The sequence below is a fragment of the Oncorhynchus clarkii genome, chromosome 16 (assembly GCF_045791955.1).
Source record: "Oncorhynchus clarkii lewisi isolate Uvic-CL-2024 chromosome 16, UVic_Ocla_1.0, whole genome shotgun sequence".
Taxonomy (NCBI): domain Eukaryota; kingdom Metazoa; phylum Chordata; class Actinopteri; order Salmoniformes; family Salmonidae; genus Oncorhynchus; species Oncorhynchus clarkii.
This window is the reverse complement of record NC_092162.1, coordinates 41,792,490-41,812,672: the sequence shown is the minus strand read 5'-3', so window position 1 is coordinate 41,812,672 and position 20,183 is coordinate 41,792,490. Positions and strand designations below refer to the sequence as shown.

The 20,183-nt window shown below is 43.9% G+C and overlaps 1 protein-coding gene across 7 annotated transcripts in view; it reads left to right on the top strand.

The window, feature by feature from the left end:
- Positions 1-675: 675 nt before the first annotated feature.
- The window catches only part of LOC139368488 (pleckstrin homology domain-containing family G member 5-like), a 74,776-nt gene continuing 55,268 nt past the window's right edge, over positions 676-20,183 (top strand). For 2 of the 7 annotated variants that reach the window (XM_071107439.1, XM_071107440.1), the window contains exon 1: positions 967-1,208. In XM_071107439.1, the coding sequence (XP_070963540.1) occupies positions 1,124-1,208 (85 nt within the window). In that variant the 5' untranslated portion in view covers positions 967-1,123. Of the gene's footprint in view, positions 1,209-14,735; positions 15,846-20,183 lie in introns of those variants that run through there. The other 5 variants (XM_071107443.1, XM_071107437.1, XM_071107441.1 and 2 more) reach the window with 4 other exon arrangements.

Sequence of the window (20,183 nt, the reverse complement as noted above, 5' to 3'; positions counted from 1 at the left end):
CTGTTTTACAGCTGATTTATTTTATGTCATAGGTTGGTTATTCAATGTCACCAGATCATGAGAAACTCTGGGCACCAGGAAAACAACTCTCTCCCCAACTGGGACTTGTGGTGCCACCTCTGAAATCACGGCACAAAGTTACAAATGAAGAAACATTTCCTATAATTACGGTATACTATAGAAAAAAAACATGTTTTGTTCGTTTCTGCTAATTTTGACTTAACCGTATCTAAAACATGTCGACTTAGTATCTCGACATTTTCACCTATGTATCTAAAAATCTCGATCTAGTACCTTTACATTTTGAGATGGTATTATGGGCTTCCATACTATGGCGCCCCTAGCTGCAACATAATGCCAACTTGTAACTGGAAAGAAAAGAAGGTAGACTGAATGAATGGAAAAGGCTTTTAATGGTTGAAAAGTGGAAGGACAGACGACGATACTTGGCGGGGAATTATGTTTCCGACTTTAATGTGCTTTGCCGAAAGCAACGAAGAAGTCAGTGGCCAGAATTGCTACAGAGTAGCCCGCGTGCTTCACCCATGCAATAACCGGCGATTAAAACAAAGTGTATCGTGAGGGAGGGACTAACGCTACGGTGGTGATTGGGCAAATAGGATATTTCGGACCTGGACGACGAAGATAATGCTTTTTGTGAAGCAACAGGTTACTGCTGCATAGCGGAGTAAACAAAAACAGAGGCGTCCTATTTGCCATATTGGAGAATTGACCTTTTATTATGCGGTGTTTATTACCTTGAATGAGACATATTCTGCACCAGTCAGCCAATCGTGTGACAGGTTAGTTAGTCACGAAAGGTTGGATTATTATTTCAATGGATTGTTTTTTAACAGGTTGTTTGCTCTCAAACTGATCTACAAATAACGTCGAGCACCGGGAGCGCTCCAATATAGAACAATATTATGCGGTTTACGGGAGCGATCATAAATATGATGCCACCTAGGCGAAACGGAGAGGGATAAAATGGCACATTCAAGTTAGATTCAAACTTCAAGACAGGACCATCGGAATCTACCACCATTCGTTGAGAATAGACATGAAGATGACCAACCATTGATATTGGGGGATTTTCAGCATAAGAACCAAGAATAGGACCTAAATGGTTCCAAGCAAGTGGACCATGAATTCAGTTCTACAGCACAAGTCACCTCAAAGGAGTTGGCTTGGTCTCCGACTACGACTCAGTAAGTAGATCCTATATTCAGTCACGTTTCTCTTCGCTCTTAAATAAGTCATTCATAATCACATGTATTATCCTTCGACGTTTCATGCATGTACTCATATGATTTGATGTTAAAGGATGGCCTTGCCTGCTATGCCCATTTGAGATGCACTTGGATATTTTTCACAGTCGTCTAGGCTATTCCCTTGTGGAATTCTTTCCGTGCACTGGTCAGGAGTCCTCCGTTAGCGTGTTTTATGTTAATTATAATTGATGTAAGATATGTGCATTACAGATTATATCCCTAGTAAGTATGACTAGTGTTTACAGAGGATGGATGCTGTTTAGTTGGTCTGAGAATACATTAATTTGACCAGACTCTGATAGAGCTTTGGCCAAGAAAGTCGAAAGTAGGTTTAGCCTACGTGAACAAGAACACCTTGTGACTTTGAACCCAGGGCACCAAGTCTGAGCTTGACACAGTTTAGTTTTGAGTTGACCAGCACCAGTTTTACTGAGGCAAGAAGCCAACACCTCCCAAAGTTGATGCCTTTCCTTGGCAAATGACCAGAGGGGGGAATCATCACAGTTGGTGGCTGATGGCTGAAGTATTTTGGTCTCAGATTTGAGCTAAAGATGACTTGACATCACCCACGATGATAGTCTACTGGGAAACAATGCTGTTGAAAGAAGAGGAATTAAATTCACCTGTTTGTAGATCTCCCTCTAATATTATTGATTGCATTTTCCCAAAATGTTTGTTTTGGCTTGCCAGCACACAATCTCCCAAGCACATGTCAGAGCGAGCAGGTTACGTTTGCATTGGAAAACGTTCATGACTTCAAAGTCTACTAGATATTCTTTCATTTATACAATTCTGCAAAACGCTGATTCTTACAATACTGCAATGCAAGTATTCTGCATTTTCCTAATGCCCTCTTGTACACCTTTCGTCCTATATGATGTACAGTCAGTATATGATGGTGACTGTGGGTTTGAAGTTGAGTAGCCTAATCGGTTGCCTCAACCATCCGTGTTCCAGGCTCTTAAGCCTCTGCATTTAAACACACTGGTCTAATCTGGTACCAGATGTCTTGTCTGGTCGCTCTGTGGACAAGTGCAACAAGAAATAGACATGGCTAAATATGGATAGAATGATGAATGTACACAGGCTAAACAATATTATGGACAAAGGGACATAATTATGATACCTGTGTGTGCGATTGAATGTCGTTTGCATGACAAATGAAGTCACCAACAGTGTGTGGTGTTAGTGGATGATATAGAGCCTAGAGGGGACATTGGGATGTTCTGTCAGTGTTCCACGCACAGGAGGCTGTTGGCACCTTAATTGGGGAGGATGGGCTCGGGGGTAATGGCTGGAGTGAAATTGTTGGAATGGTATTAAACACATTGTTTCCGTGTGTTAGATGCCATTCCGTTGGCTCGGTTCTGGCCATTATTATGAGCCGTCGTCCCCTCAGCAGCCTCCACTGGTTCCACGCCATGGGACTTAAAGTGATACTTCGGGATTTTGGCATTGAATCCATTTATCTACTTCCCCAGAGTCCGATGAATTCATGGATACATTTAGTATGTCTCTGCATTAAGTATGAAGGGAGTTAGAGATAGTTTTGCGAGCCAATGCTAACTAGCGTTATCTACTATTATGCTAGCAGCAATTCAAATGTTTTATCTCAATTTCAAATCATTTTTGGGTGTCAATTAAGTACCAAACCAAATAGAGCAAGTTTGGGATGAGATGGAATGGGCTGTTCGCGGCATGAATGTACCATCTGCAGCAACTGTGTGATGCCATCGCGTCAGCATGGACTAACATCCCTGTGGAATGTTTCCGACACCTTGTAGAATCCATGCCTCAACGATTCAGGCTGTTCTGGAGGAAAAGGGTGGTCCGACCCGATCCTAGATGGGTGTACCTAATAAACTGTCCAGTGAGTGTAAATCGAACACAGAAAAATTATGTTTTGGCTGCACTGGGCCTTTAAGCTTGTTTTTAACACACTGTCTGGTGTAATCTGGGAGCAGATGTCTGGTCTCCTTTGTCTGGTGTGTTTAGGGGTCACTGGCTCTTGGCTCGTTCTGGTTTCAACATCCTTCTTTGGATGTGTGTATGTCTATATTGTTCCACTTTTTCTCCAGTGATTTCCTTTTTATTCTCCTCCTTTTATATTCCTGACATTTTCTGCTGCTCTCTCTGGTCTTTAAGTCAACTTTTATTTGTCCCATGCGCCGAATACAACAGGTGACCTTATAGTGAAATGCTTCAACCAACAATGCAGTTAAAAGAAATGGCAACAAAAATATATAAGAATAAGAAATAAAAGTAACAAATAATTTAAAGAGCAGCAGTAAAATAACAATAGCGAGGCTACATACAAGGTGTACCTGTGCAGAGTCAAAGTGCGGGGGCACCGGTTAGTCGAGGTAATATGTACATGTAGGTAGAGTTATTAAAGTGACTATGCATAGATAATAACAAGGAGTAGCAGCAGCGTAAAGGGGGGAGGGTCAATGCAAATAGTCTGGGAAGCCATTTGGTTAGATGTTCAGGAGTCTTATGGCTTGGGGGTAGAAGCTGTTTAGAAGCCTCTTGGAACTAGACTTGCGCTCCGGTACCGCTTGCCATGTGGTAGCAAAGATAACAGTCTATGACTAGGGTGGCTGGAGTCTTTGACAGTTTTTAGGGCCGGCCTCAGACACCGCCTGGTATAGAGGTCCTGTATGGCAGGAAGCTTGGCCCCGGTGATGTACTGGGCCGTTTGCACTACCCTCTGTAGTGCCTTGCGGTCGGTGGCTGAGCAGTTGCCATACCAGGCAATGATGAAACCCGTCAGGGATGCTCTCGATGGAGCAGCTGTAAAACCTTTTGAGGATCTGAGGACCCATGCCAAATCTTTTCAATATCCTGAGGGGGAATAGGTTTTGTTGTGCCCTCTTCACGACTGTCTTGGTGTGCCTGGACCTTGTTAGTTTGTTGATGTCGACACCAAGGAACTTGAAGCTCTCAACCTGCTCCACTGCTGCCCAGTCGATGAGAATGGGAGCGTGCTCGGTCCTCCTTTTCCTGTAGTCCACAATCATCTCCTTTGTCTTGATCATGTTGAGGGAGAGGTTGTTGTCCTGGCACCACACGGCCAGGTCTCTGACCTCCTCCTTAGTCTGTCTTGTCGCTGTCTGTCATCAGGCTTACCACTGTTGTGTCATCGGCAAACTTAATGATGGTGTTAGAGTCGTGCCTGGCTGTGCAGTCATGAGTGAAAAGGGAGTTCAGGAGGGGACTGAGCACTCACCCCTGAGGGGCCCCTGTGTTGAGGATCAGCGTGGCGGATGTTGTTACCTACTCTTACCACCTGGGGGCGGCCCGTCACGAAGTCCAGGATCCAGTTGCAGAGGGAGGTGTTTAGTCCCAGGGTCCTTAGCTTAGTGATGAGCTTTGAGGGCACTATGTTGTTGAAAGCTGAGCTGTAGTCAATGAATAGCATTCTTACATAGGTGTTTCTTTTGTCCAGGTGTGAAAAGGCAGTGTGGAGTGCAATAGAGATTGCATCATTTGTGGATCTGTTGGGGCGGTATGTAAATTGGAGTGGGTCTAGGGTTTCTGGGATAATGGTGTTGATGTGAGCCATGACCAGCCTTTCAAAGGTCCTCATGGCTACAGACGTGAGTGCTCGGGTTGGGGTTGGTACTCATTTAGGCAGGTTACTTTAGTGTTCATGGGCACAGGGACTATGGTGGTCTGCTTGAAACATGTTGGTATTACAGACTCCAACAGGGAGAGGTTGAAAATGTCACTGAAGACACTTGCTAGTTGGTCAGTGCATGCTTGGAGTACACATCATGGTAATCCGTCTGTTCCTGCGGCCTTGTGAATATTAACCTGTTTAAAGGTCTTACTCACGTCGGCTGCGGAGAGCGTGATCACACATCATCCGGAACAGCTGATGCTCTCATGCATGTTTCAGTGCTACTTGCCTGGGGAATTTTGCTTAAATTCATCAAAAAAGTTAGCTTATAACAGTGAACCTTTTTTTTGTGGGATACATGACAATTCTTGGGCTTACGGCATATTCTGGTTAAACTATCCCCAATTGAATGGATTTGTAACCCTCTGCATGTACAGTGTATTCTTCCATCACATGTACAGGTGATTCTCAAGATCTTGCACACTAATGAGATGCTATTGAGCCCACACTACTATACTGTCCGAGCCAAGGACTACATGCTTTCTGGTAAATTCTGATTACAGTACTGAGTGGGATGAATATCTTTGATATGACCTGATTTTTTTGTTAACTAGTAAATAGTATCCTACAGCAAAGTGTGTTTAAATAATTTCTAACTTGTTAACAATTTCTGCTAGTTAGTCTTTGCTACCATGTGGGTTTTAGCTTGTTTGAGCCTGCTAACTGAGGAGTGTTAATTCACTTGTTTCCATACATGTTTTGTTTTAAATCATTTAGATTAAACAACTCCTTTGTAAGATAACTGCTTAACTATTTATCTGTACATGGAATTGTAAATATTTTTTCCCATTTGTTTTCTGATCTTTACAGGAATATTCCATGGGCACTATCTGATGTGGGGAGACATTTCACTGCAGCTAATGTAGAAGGAAAAGCTGTGTACATTTGCAAATACTGTGCCAAATCATATGTGAAGAATGCAACAAAGATGCAGAATCATCTGGCCAAGTGCATAAAGTCCCCTCAGCGCTCACAACAAGCAACCTCTGACAAAATCCCTCTACTTCTATTCGAGGTGAAAATTATGAATCAGACTTATCAATAGCAACAGCTCGTGGTCCTCCTGGAATCAGAAGTTGTTGTTTTTTACTCAATGGAGGAACGGAGTCAGAGAAATGCTGATGAATGTCTTGCTCGAGCTGTGTATGCAACTAGTTCACCTCTGATGCTCACTGGCAATGTGTATTGGAAGTGATTTCTGAATGTTCTTCACCTAGCGTACACCCCTACAACCAGACATGCTTTATCTACTCATTTGTTGGATGCAGAGTTCAACAGAGTTCAAGTGCAGATCAAGCAAATCATAGAGAAAGCAGACTGTATTGCAATAATCTCTGATGGGTGGTTGAATGTTCGTGGGCAAGGAATAATTAACTACATCTCCACCCCTCAACCAGTATTCTACAAGCGCACAGACACAAGGGAGAACAGACACACAGGTCTCTACATTGCAGATGAGCTGAAGGCAGTCATCAATGACCTTGGACTACAGAAGGTATTTGCACTGGTGACAGACAATACTGCGAACATGAAGGTTGCTTGGTCTAAAGTAGAGTTCTACCCTCACATCGCACCCATTGGCTGTGCTGCTCATGCATTAAATTTGTTCCTCAAGGACATCATGGCACTGAAAATAATGGATACACTCTACAAGAGAGTGAAGGAAATGGTTAGGTATGTGAAGAGTCATCAAGTTATAGCAGCAATCTACGTCACCAAGCAAAGTGAGAAGAATAAGAGCATCACATTGAAGCTGCCCAGCAACACCCGTGGGGGGTGGTGTTGTCATCATGGGTGACTGTCTTCTGGAGGAGAAGGAGTCTCTCCAAGAAATGTCCTTATCACAGTCTGCTGATATGATATTTTGGGAGAGACTGGTAAGCAGCCTGAAACTCCTGAAACCTATAACAGTAGCCATTGCACAGATTGAGAGAGACAATGCCATCCTGTCTGATGTTCAGACTGCTTGCAATGTAAGAGAAGAAATCCATACTGCCCTGCCCACTTCACTGTTTCTCCAAGCAGAGGAAACTGCAGTTCTGAAATACATCAAAAAGTGTGAAGACTTCTGTCTGAAGCCCATACACGCCGCAACGTACATGTTGGACCCCAGGTATGGCAGGAGCATCCTGTCTGGTGCAGAGATCAACAAGGCCTATGGTGTCATCATTACCATGTCTCGGCACCTTGGCCTGGATGAGGGCAAGGTTCTTGGTAGTCTGGCGAAGTACACTTCCAAACAAGGGCTTTGGGATGGAGATGCAATAAGGCAGTCGTGCCAACCTATCTCATCAGCCACCTGGTGGAAGGTACTTTGTGGATCTGAGGCTCTTTCCCCTGTTGGCTCATCATCTTCCAAATCCCACCAACATCAGCCGCCTCAGAGCCTAACTGGTCCTTGTTTGGGAACGCACACACAAAAGCATACAACAGGCTGACCAATACGAGGGTTGAAAAATTGGTGGCTATCCGAGCAAATTTGAGGCTTTTTGAGCCTGACAACGAGCCGTCCTCAACAAGGTTGGAAAGTGACAGTGAAGATGAGGCCTCAGAGTCTGATGTTCAAGAGGTGGACATTGAGGAGTTCCAAGGAGAAGACATGGAAGGTTGAGAGGAAGACAACCAAAGCTTTAGTTTCTAGACTATCATTTTACAGAAAATGTTTTTGGAAGATGCGATGGATCATTGGGGATCATTCAATATTCCCTTTTGTTGTTCAGTGAAATCATCCCATGTGAAGAGTCAACTCATTTAAATAAAGTTCAATTCGTAACTACATTTGTTTTTATTTATTTATATTGGAAGGATTTAATAATTTGCAATTATGTCTACTTATGATAAGGTAAAATGTTTATGTTTCTGTCTCCATATGACATGCTAAATATATCCAATGCAAAAAAACATCTACATTTAAATGGTAATAATATTAATTAGCATACATTTCCATTAATTCCCATATATTCCCACAGAAAGTTTCCACCTCTGAATATTCCCCAAAATGTGCAACCCTAGTGGTGAGTAATCGCTGTTCTGATGTCCAGAAGTAATTTTTGGTCATAAGAGACAGTTGCAGCAACATTATGTACAAAAATAAGTGAAAAGATAAGATAGAAACAACATCAGCCATCCTCTCCGGCGCCATCTTTTTTTTCTTGTGGTGCTTTGTTCTGTTATTTATTTTTGATCTCTTTTCTTCCACTGCAGAAAAGGATTGACCATAGGTATGGGTATGTGACTGTTTAAACCCATTGCTTTCTCTTTGCATGATACCCATCTGTTCCAGAGCCTCCAAAGTATGTGACTACCAGTGTGTCCATTTCCTACTCAACAGGTCTGTGTAGAGGAACCCTAGAGAATGTTTTGACAGTTGAAATTGATGCGTTCAGTTTAGATTGCCATCTAGGTGCATTGACAGTCACCCACTAATGTGATGAAAAACAACATATGAAACAATTTATTAACAATTCAATGTTGATGAAATGACTGATGTAGCCTGCCTACCAAGTATTGTGGCAAAGGTGGTATGGTTTTACACTGAAAACCAGCCCTTTACCTCGCTTCATCTGAACGTGTTATCATTCCCAGATGTGTCATGTCCACCAATGAAGTCATAGACATAAACCTGCTCTCACAGCTGGAGGTCATTCCCCCCTCCTCCTCCCTCAGCCCTCGCACATATTTTTTTCCCATCATCCCACTCTCTTTTACAAAGGGCTCTTTAAAACACATGGGAGGCCAGGGCAACCAAAAATGATTACATTGTTCTGTCGTTGTTCTGTTGTCAGGTCTCACCCAGATTGTGGGGCTATTTAGTCGTTACGTTTGATTTCAATCACTTTTTAACCGGACCCCTTTTAATTGAACAAAACTTGCCATACATATTTGCCTGTGGTAGAAGTTGTCAGAAAGTTACTTTTTGGAACTGAATGCCAAACGTTTAGGAGATGGAGGTACTCAAAGTTGCCCCATTTTGCATACCACACTCTACCATGAGACATCCATGTAGAGGTCTTCACGGATCCACTGGTACCGGAACACCCGAGACTCGATCTGGTACCTGAGCGGATCCAGAATTCAAAAGGATGTCACAGGTCTGGGTCAGATCTGATATGATTGTCTCGGGTATGTGTCATTTTAACTGACTTGTCCGGATCGGCCCGTACAGAGCCAAACGCGACAGCTGCAGTTGAGAGAGAAATGTTTATAATTTATGGTGTTGCTCTTGCTTTTCACGAGAGTGGAGCGTGGCGCATGTGGCTTGTTGTTGGCCGTCAAAGTGGCAATAGGCTACAGTCAGAGAGCGTCTGTGTGTGTCAAAGTGTAAGCAACTATCTAATCGATGGCAGATGGAATTAAAATGACTGAATTAAAAGTTAATTCAAATGAGAAGGAGAGACTACAACAATAGGCTGCTACTTAATATTCTGAATGGAGTTATTTGTAACTGTAGGATGAGAGCGCATGCACTGCAGCCTCAATTAGCCTAGCTAGCTAACATTAGCTAGTTTAACTAGCTTTTCCCAGGTTGATTCAGTCAAGACTATGAGATCAATATCATGCTAAATGTATTCACACATGTAAATCACTGATCCACAACTGTAAATCACTTTCCCAAAAATTGAACTCACCAATCCACAAATGTAAATTACCAATCCACAAATGTAAATAGCTATCCACAAACAAATCAAATCAAATGTATTTATATAGCCCTTCGTACATCAGCTGATATCTCAAAGTGCTGTACAGAAACCCAGCCTAAAACCCCAAACAGCAAGCAATGCAGGTGTAGAAGCACGGTGGCTAGGAAAAACTCCCTAGAAAGGCCAAAACCTAGGAAGAAACCTAGAGAGGAACCAGGCTATGTGGGGTGGCCAGTCCTCTTCTGGCTATGCCGGGTGGAGATTATAACAGAACATGGCCAAGATGTTCAAATGTTCATAAATGACCAGCATGGTCGAATAATAATAAGGCAGAACAGTTTAAACTGGAGCAGCAGCACGGTTAGGTGGACTGGGGACAGCAAGGAGTCATCATGTCAGGTATTCCTGGGGCATGGTCCTAGGGCTCAGGTCCTCCGAGGGAGAGAAAGAAAGAGAATTAGAGAGAGCATATGTGGGATGGCCAGTCCTCTTTTGGCTGTGCCGGGTGGAGATTATAACAGAACATGGCCAAGATGTTAAAATGTTCATAAATGACCAGCATGGTCGAATAATAATAAGGCAGAACAGTTGAAACTGGAGCAGCAGCACGGCCAGGTGGACTGGGGACAGCAAGGAGTCATCATGTCAGGTAGTCCTGGGGCATGGTCCTAGGGCTCAGGTCCTCCGAGAGAGAGAAGGAGAGAATTAGAGAACGCACACTTAGATTCACACAGGACACCGAATAGGACAGGAGAAGTACTCCAGATATAACAAACTGACCCTAGCCCCCCGACACAAACTACTGCAGCATAAATACTGGAGGCTGAGACAGGATGGGTCAGGAGACACTGTGGCCCCATCCGAGGACACCCCCGGACAGGGCCAAACAGGAAGGATATAACAAACAGCTTTTTGATTTGTATTTGTAAATCGAGGGCCTTAAGTAAACTTACTGCCATAAAGATTTGCACATAGGAGAGATGCGCATGACAGATATGGCAAGCCTGCAACTTCATATTTGGAAGTGCGTAGGTCACCTGACTTTTGGCAGTAATTTGATGACAACAAAAAGTTCTCACACAGAAAATAAGTTATCACAGTGGAAAGCGATTTTTGTATTCATAGAAAAAAGGTTCGGGCCCATAGAAAGCGATTTCTATAAATTGCTGGCAGCCTCTCGTTCGGCCATGTTGATGCCTGCCTTTCAAGGCTGCAGAAATCATAGTATGGTAAAGATATGTTAACCATATGTGTAACCATAGTATGTCCAATGTAAATAATCGAAACCCTAGCCCAAGATTACTCTATATTTGCAACACTATTGCGGTGTACACCCGTTCATCACCCAAATAGTTGAATTAGCCAGCCAGTGTGATAGCACCACTAATTGTGAAGGATATGTCATACATTGTAAGTGATTATAATCCATCCGCTGTCTCATGTTGCACAGACGATGAGCATTAAGGAGACATAAGGATTCCTGAAGCCTCTAACCGTTTCCCCAGGATAGTCCTATAAAAGGTAAAGGGGAGGTGTAGGATATGGGATCAGACTTTGTAACAGTATTGCTTCCGTCCCTCTCCTCGCTCCAACCTGGGCTTGAACGGTTGGATGCGCGCTGTGTTAAGAAGCAGTGCGGCTTGGTTGGGTTGTGTATCGGAGCCCGTACGGGAGTTGTAGCGATGAGACAAGATAGTAGCCACTAAAAACAATTGGATACCACGAAATTGGGGGGGGGGGGGGGAATTATAATAAGGATGTGTGTCATTCTGTTACCATTTGAATTGTCCATTCCCATTTTAGTACAGGACAGCTAGCCTGTATTCAAGAGCATCTGATAGTGGGCACGACACAAACACCTCAGATGATGTAAAATAGGGTCTAAACTACAATGTATGCAAAAATAAATAAATAAAGAATTTTACGTGCTTTTAGATAATTTATGTTAAAGTAAAAAATAAAAAAAATCTAAAATGGATTAAACTTTTTTCAAGAAATTTATAATATACTTTGTCAACCCTGTTTTTAAGATTTTAAATGATATCAATCATTTATATTTTGCATGGATGTGTCATGATGGGGTATGCAAAACTTTGAGCACCTCCTATCTCCTAAAATGTTTTTGCATTCAGGTCCAAAAAGTTACTTTCTGACCTTTTGCAAATATGTATAGAAAGAGGAATTCAAATCAAAAGGGGTGCGATCAAAAAGTAATTGAAATCAAATGGAATGACCCTATTAGCCTCGTTTTAGCTGGGATGTTCTTCAGAGACCCAGACCTGTGACTGGGGGATCTCGGGTTGGAGTTACAGGTGACACAGTGACACAGCCTTTTACCCTCAGGGAGGTAGAGACACTCAACCTCTTTCAGTCAGATGGGACATGCGTTATTTGATAGCAGAGGCTATTGTGTGTTAGGATGCAGTTTGTTATCAGATTCTCTCGTCGGAGTTGTAGTTTTGTGCCAGATCATCCTGATTTTAAATCTATTAATTCAGTAATGGAGCAATCTACATTTAATATGTGGATTTGAGTCCTATAGGTCCTGTTCTGTGCTCAATCTGTCCAGCTGAGCATTTCGTATTGTTTTGGTTCAGGCTCATTATGGACGCACATAAAAAGTTGTTTAATTACCACACTTTGGGTAATGCATTTCAAATGAGTCGATGGTCACTATTAATTCTAAACCGTCATTCTCTACGGCTCTTGGAGAGAACCACACCCTGTTAAATTGGACCTGTGGCTTCCCTGCTCTTCAGAAACGAGTGGATAATTACAAGGGGCTAGCCTAAGGCCATACACATGGTGCTTCATTAAGTTAGTAGATATTGGAGGTAATGTTTACCTCTGAGAGTGTCCCTCTATAAACAAACACACACACACACACACGCCCAAATGACTGTTTATAAACATTAGAGCCCCCCTGACAATAACCGTATTTTCACTCTGAGAATGAGTGTTTTGATGTCTGCGAGGATTTCAGAGGGTAGACCCACTGCAATTTCAGCCATGCCGTTTCAATTAAAGGATTCTTCATATCAACAAGCTGAAGGAAGCAATACCAGTTGTTTGTCCCTCTTAACTGGTGGTTTCAAGATGGACTTTTTAAATTGCATGTCTGATAGCAATTTTCTCTGCGGGAATGAACACACAATCACACCCTTTTATTTTTGCGGCACATGAATAGTGGGGTAGCTGATGTACTGGTGTCTTTGATTGGGATGAATGTATTTAGAATATATTTACGTTTACAAACAAAGTCATTTTTGGCGTGTTTGCGTGTGTATGGGAGGGTTGCTCTCTCTAGCGTATCCATTGGAAAGGGCTGCCTCGCCGTGCCTGTGCCAAAGCCCTGTTGCATTGTCTCTGAATGGCACAGCACATGCTCATTGATGTAGAAGCACAACAAAGACCAGGATGCAAAGTTTTTATCTGCATCACTAGTTCTGCGTGTGGATGCGCTGCTGCTCTTTATGAGCAGAGTCAATAGAAGGCAACACAGGCCTGTCTCTGCAAGCAGCAGTCTGAATGCTTTCTCCTGGACAGACAAGCTTCCTGTTTCTTAGTGTATCTGAGTTCAGCACACTTTTTTGTTGTTGTTGGTCCGAATGTTATTCTTAATACTAGACGTCAAAAAACACATTTTTGCCCCTGAAGGACAAAGCCATTGGATGTACTATTTACTGTTGTTTGTTCCGTGGTGTTCAGATGCTCGGATAGGATAGGCCTCCCTTCAATTCCCTGGCGCTTGCTCTTTGCAGCTGGCCTGGGTGGTGAAGAGTTAACCAGTCCCTTTATGATGGGCCACCTTTCTAAATATAACCCCAAACCTCCTCAACATGGGCACGCACAAGTCCTTCGGCTCGACTGCACTCCCTCTGTCAACACTCTCACTCACACTCCTCCTCCGGCACACACACACACTCCCCCAGTTACAGTTTTGTACCCACACTCAATCAAACTCATTCCTCCTCAAACTCCCCATTTAATACTTCAAAGTTTACAGAGGAGATGATTCATATAGACTATATACCTGGTAGTTAGTATGAGTGATTTTCATTTTACTCCCCTGGACCAAGCTTCTATTCAATAATGTGTGTTTCTCAACTACAAGACTGGATGGGCAATCTGATTGGATGTAATTTGCAGAGTAATGACATGTTCTCTTCAAAAGCCAGTTTTCTTTGTATAGGTTGTTTGGGAGATGATGAAAGGGATGGGAGACTACTTGTCTAAATGCCTCCTCTAGTAGTTCCGTTTGTTTCTGCAGGAGGCGGCTGAAAATAGGCCCTTATGCTGCAGCAGGCACTAGTTGTCATGCTGTAGCCCATGACTGGTCTCATCATTAAATAGCAAGCAGCAGTGCACTCAAAGCTGTTCCAGATGATTACCACATGTCTGCAAAGCCCCGAGCGGCAGAGCAGATCGGCTCCCATCCTACCCTCTAATTTGTCATCCCAAAATTGGACATTTGGGTCTTTGTGTGACATTGTCCCTCCCTTCCATGGCTAGCACAGTGCGCTCTCACGGTATTTCATTCCATTTTCCTATTACAGAGGTATAATAACAGCGAATCAACCTTTTTGAGCGACGTTGAGAAAATGTTTTGTCAATGGATTTTGATGACTTACGGGTGTGGTTTTAAACCATCCTCGATTTGCAGAGCGGAAATGTTCCATCTTCTGTCTGTATGTGGCCTTTTTTTTTGTTGTTGCAAAAGGGCCTTGGTTTTTACTATGTCTGTCTTCTCTCTCTGAGAAACAGTTCCCCAATGTCTCTGTATTGTACTACTGTACCTCCGCAGAAATAGCTGAACATAGCCATCACAGACTTGTTGCATTCATAAAGAAAATAATCAATCTTTCCGGAGACAGACAGAACAAGGTTCTAGCCAGCCTAATTAATGCAGAAATATTTCAGGCTTTTACAGTTTGCCCAAAACATAAAGAAAGTTCTGCTCTCTGTGTAGGAGTAAATTTAAAAGAGATCTTTGTGTTGTCCAGTGAGAAAGCCATTGGCCCCAGACTGCCAATCCCAGCATGCATAGCAATGCACCTCTGTATGAATACATTGCTTGTCTGACGGAGTGGGTCGAATGCCCCCCCCCCCCCCATCATCCATACATCCTACACAGGCTATGACACTCAACAGCTTGTCGGCTTGTCGCACAGGAGAAGTTTTTGAAGGTCGGGGAGGAAGGGAGGATGATGACAACATAATTATCACTAGGTTGCAGTAACAAAGTACTTTCACCTTGGGAAGATGGAACTGCGTGAGATTTTAGGAGAAGTGATTTGTTTTGACATCGACAGTAAAGCCAGGAGCTCAAGCGAATGGCTTTGAAGGGGACGACAGAAGGGGACTTCTCTTTGTTTGGATGCTTATATAACACCTTGACTTCAGGAGGGCTGAAGGAGCAACCGGAAGAGACAAGTTACCAAAACCAAAGAGAGAACATTTTAGTTGGTGTTTTTTGGGGGATTATGAGGATACGTTAGGTTCTTCAAGGTGTTGAAACCAGAGCACAGTTGGAGTGGAGGGTTTAGACCTGTCTTCTTCTGCTGGGTTGGATCTACAATCCAGATCCTGGAGGGTGTTGATGAGTCAGGTGTCAGAGCTGTCTGTTTTAATGTTAGGGATCTGAAGAACAGACTGTTTTCAAACCAAGACGGTGGTTTGGTTTCTTCAGAGAGCTAATGAAAAACCCAGTTAAAATGGAAATCTTGACTCATTTATGCCCAGTTGGACATGAAGCGAGGAGCTCTGGTGCATGGCTTGGAGAGAAGGTTCAAAGCAAGTGTTTAGTGGTTGAGCGGGATGAGGTAATATAGCCTAGTTTTGCAGGTGCAGTTTTTTTGAATGAAGTTGAATGAGCTGTTGGCAGATTTGAAGAGTTGGACTACATTGGAGAGTTGGAGTCTGAAGATGGATTCAGAGATGAGTTTGATGTAGCAAGGAAGGGAAGATGTAGGTAGTTGTGGGTAAAATAATGCATAATGTCGGTGTGGCATTAGTGTCAGTCGAGTACAGTGATCGGGAGAAAGGATTTGTAGGTTGTTTAGGTAAGGTTGAAGAGTTAAGGTCCATAGTTAGGGTTGAGAGTGAGGGAGACTCTGGGGTTGGTTACCATGTTCCTGTATTGGAAGAAGAGGGGGGCGTATGAGCTGGAGACCCTCCCCTCTTACCTCACCGAGCAGGTGGCAGAGCACTACTCCTGGTCTTCCTCTCTGGACGTCATCCATGATCTGTGCGGTAAGCATTAGGATCGAGCGAACGGGATAAGTACACGCATCCGATTATATATTCAAGGGCTGGACCTTTGACCTAGCTGATTGTGTGGTATGTGAGTAATAACATGTTCATTGCATGCTTACTTCCATTTAGACTGAATGGCACTGACAGGGGGAATTTGATTCCATTGGAAGATGATCATGGTAACTGACTCCATGAAGACTAGCATTTGACATTTACTATTAGGCCTATGATGTTGTATAATTGATCTGAATCAGCCACGTTGTCATATGACACTGACCAACTTGAAGAATGAAATGTAGCCGGTAGCTCTGCTAGCAGATGGCGATGCCATGTGGTTATACATCAGAGATCTGACCTCCAGAATTTCAGCACCATCATGGAAAGCTTTTTCTTTTCTTTCCATTGCTCTCTTCTTCCGTTCAGTCCGTGGAAAGCACTCGACACTCAGTGACCTGGCATAGAGAGCACCTCAAATGAGAGTAGCCAAAAAGCGAATGGGGATAGGAACAGCTGCTGCTGTGGAGATGAAATATTTACCACAGAAGAAGGAGTGAGTGCATACTGTCGGTCGACGTTCCAAATGACACCCTATTTTGTTATAAGGTGTACTACTTTTGACTAGGCTCTGGTCGAAAGTAGTGCACTATATAGGGAATAGGGTGCCTTTTGGGACTGACACTAGGACAGCTGAATTGCGTTACTGTCTTTCTCCACTCAGTGCTTCTGCTTTCCTCCGTCCACTGCCCTCTATGCCATTAGTGAAAGGGAAAAGGGATGTAATAACTTTGGGCTAGGGCTGGCTACAGGAATGCTCTTATCCAATCCTCCCAGACCCAGCCCGGCCAGCAGTTTCTTGGAGGTCTGCCTCTGCTCTGTCTGCTGAGTCGCTGGGCAGCTTCAGGTGTCTGCAGAGTAGACCTTTTGTGTTCTAGAAGAAGTGGAATGTCTGACTGCCACAGATAGAACTGAACGGCAGGTCTTTGATCCCTACCTGGTCCCACAGTCCTTGTAATTAAGCCTCAACTCTACTGCTACTGAAAACATTTCTCAACTAGGCTGGGGTAAGGGTTGCCGAAGGGGACTGCGCGCTCTTAAAAAAATCGAATAAATATTTATTGCAAAAAAAAGTCTCTACCTGGAACCAAAAAGGGTTCTACTACAGGGTCAGCTGAGGGACACTTAAAGAAGAAAATTTTAGGTAGCCATTTTGTTTTCTAAGACTGTGGGGCTGTGGCTTGGGCAGTCCTTTCCGTCTCCCCTTATCCCCTGAATGTAGTACACCCTACTGTAGCATTCTTTAACCTATAATCAGGACGCAGGCCCCAATAACGGAGGAACATACCTCTCCACCCTTTCGCTCTGTGCCATTTCATCCCATAGCACTTGCCCCGATATGGGATCAAATCACATTAAATAATCAACTGAAATGACCTGGTGTTGTATGGTGCTGCTCAGTTAGACATTAAGGCATTCAAACATTCTGCTTATGTAATGAATGATCCCACATGACACTCTTAAATATGGTTATAAGAGTATTATAAGCTGGTGCACTAATACTCTTACTTTGGACAGAATTATGCTTTCAGTTTTGTGGTGTTTTTGGCACTTTTTTAAATGTTATTTTTTTTATTTCTCAGTTATGTCTCTTTCAACATTCGATTGAACTAAAAATGTATTTCCCCTTTTCAACTACGTTGTTGTACACTGTTATCCAGGCACAGCCTGAAACTCAAACAAATTGGTGAAATGCATGTTTTCTTCCTGCATCCAAATAGTGATCCACCCTCCACTATCTGCCTCTCTTTTGTTCTAAATAGTTTCTCATTGTTGTGCTCTGCTGGGGACTTTGGTAGTGGAGGAAGCACTGTGTGGCTGTGTTTTTAGATGTGTGTGTGCCACTACAGGGGTAAAACAACATCAACAGGATGACTTTGTTCAGGCCCCACTGACTGCCACTGAATATGCTGCTCCATTAATAACAGCTGGTCCGTCGTTTGCTGCTCTGGAATAACAAGGCCCAGCCAGGCAGCCCCGGCTGCTCCGCTCAGGCCACCATTTCTGCCGAGTGTACAAGAGTACTTGCCTGGTCCCAGATCTGTTTGTGCGGTTTTGCCAACTTCTATGAAATTGGCAAAACACCACAAACAAATCTGGACCAGGCTACAAGAGTGCCAGGGTTTCAATAATGGTGGTGGTCTAATTAATCAAATCTAATTTTATTTGTCACATGCGCCGAATACAACAGGTGTAGAAGGTGAAATGCTTACCTACGAACCCTTTCTCAACAATGCAGAATTAATATATTTTTTTAAATATTAAAAAAGAAAATGGTAACACAATAAAATAACAATAACGAGACTATATACAAGGAGTACCAGTACCGAGTCATTGTGCAGGGGTAAGGGGTGCAGGGGTGAGATAATTGATAATTAATGTTTTATTACATTTTTATTTAACTAGACAAGTCAGTTAAGAACAAACTCTTATTTACAATGACAACCTACCCTGGCCAAACCCGGACGACGCTGGGGCCAATTGTGCCCCGCCCATGGGACTCCCAATCACGGCCGGTTGTGATACAGCCTGGAATCGAACCAGGGTCTGTATTGACGCCTCTAGCACTGAGGTGCAGTGCCTTAGACTGCTGTGCCACTCGGGAGCCCTGTACATGTGGGTAGGGGTAAAAGTGACTAGGCAATCAGGATATATAATAAACAGAGTAGCAGCAGTGTGTGTGTGAAAGTGTGCTAATATGCGTGTGTGTGTTGGAGTGTCAGTGTAGTATGTGTGTGGGTAAAATCCAATGAGTGTGCAAGAGAGTCAATGCAAATAGAAAGGGTAGCCATTTTCTTAACTGTTCAGCAGTCTTATAGCTTGGGGGTAGAAGCTGTTCAGGAGCCTTTTGGTCCCAGACTTGGTGCTCAGGTACCGCTTGCCGTGCGGGTGAGTCTTTAACAATTTTTAGGGCCTTCCTCTAACACTGCCTAGTATAGAGGTCCTGGATGGCATGAAGCTTGGCCCCAGTGATGTACTGGGCCGTACGCGCTACCCTTAGGGTCGGATGCCAAGTATTTGCCATACCAAGCGGTGATGCAGCCAGTCAAGATGCTCTCAATGGTGCAGCTGTATAACTATTTCAGGATCTGAGGGCCCATGCCAAATCTTTTCAGCCCCCTGAGGGGGAAGAGTCATTGTCATGCCCTCTTCAGAACTGTGTTGGTGTGTTTGAATTATGTTTGGTCCTTAGTGGTGTGGATACTAAGGAACTCGAAGCTCTCAAACCGCTCCAATGCAGCCCCGTTGATGTGAATGGAGGCGTGCTCAGGCCTCCCTTTCCGGTTGGCTACAGTCAGGTCCTTTGTCTTGCTGATGTTGAGGGAGAGGTAGTTGTCCCGGCACCACACTGCCAGGTCTCTGACCTCCTCCCTAATAGGCTGTCTCATCATCGTCGGTGATCAGGCCTACCACAGTCATGTCGTCGGAAAACTTAATGATGGTGTTGGAGTCGTGCGTGGCCACACAGTCGTGGGTGAACAGGGAGTACCGAAGGGGACTAAGCACGCACCCCTGAGGGGCCCATGTATTGAGGGTTAGCGTGGCGGATGTGTTGTTGCTTACCCTTACCATCACGTTTCCCATCCTCATCTTTGCCTCCCCAGTTACATCCCACAGTGGTAGCGCCGGGAAAAGGTGTTTGTGTTTTTATAGCAGATGCTCTTTAGTGTTAAGACATCTTAACAATGAATCTCTTTTGTAATGGGGCTTCTTGCTGGGACAATTTGGCGCAGATGCAGAGTTCCTTCCCAGTGCCTTCCAGCCCGCCTCTGACACTGAAATAAGCTATGCTGACACATGCAGCGCAATAGAGTGCAACACATCTCTGCCAGCCCCAGGCCTAGGAAACACCTTGTTCCCTGGCAGGGCAGCAAGCTCTCCATCTTTCTTTTGTCTTCTAGGAGATGGTCGACGGCGGCCATTGCATAATAATCCTCTTCCTGGCCTGTGTGCAACCGGCTCAGACAATCGCCCTCCCTCAATCCCCTTTCAAATGAGAGAGGGGGGAATAAAACGGAACAAACAGAGAATAGCTCAGCCTCAGACGCCCGATGTGCCACGGCAAAGCTCAGCAAATTGAATGCAGGACTGAGGCATTCTTAACATTCCGCATAAAAGTGTGCTCAAGGCTTGCGGCGAAACGTACTCTTGGCTCTGCCTCGCTCTGCCTAAACATGGAGCTGTGCTGGTGAGGCTGTGCGGGTCTGAGGGAGAATGAGGTGATGTGATGTAAGGTTTATGGGTGAACGAGGGAGGGAGGTAGAGTTAGTAGCCTGGTGG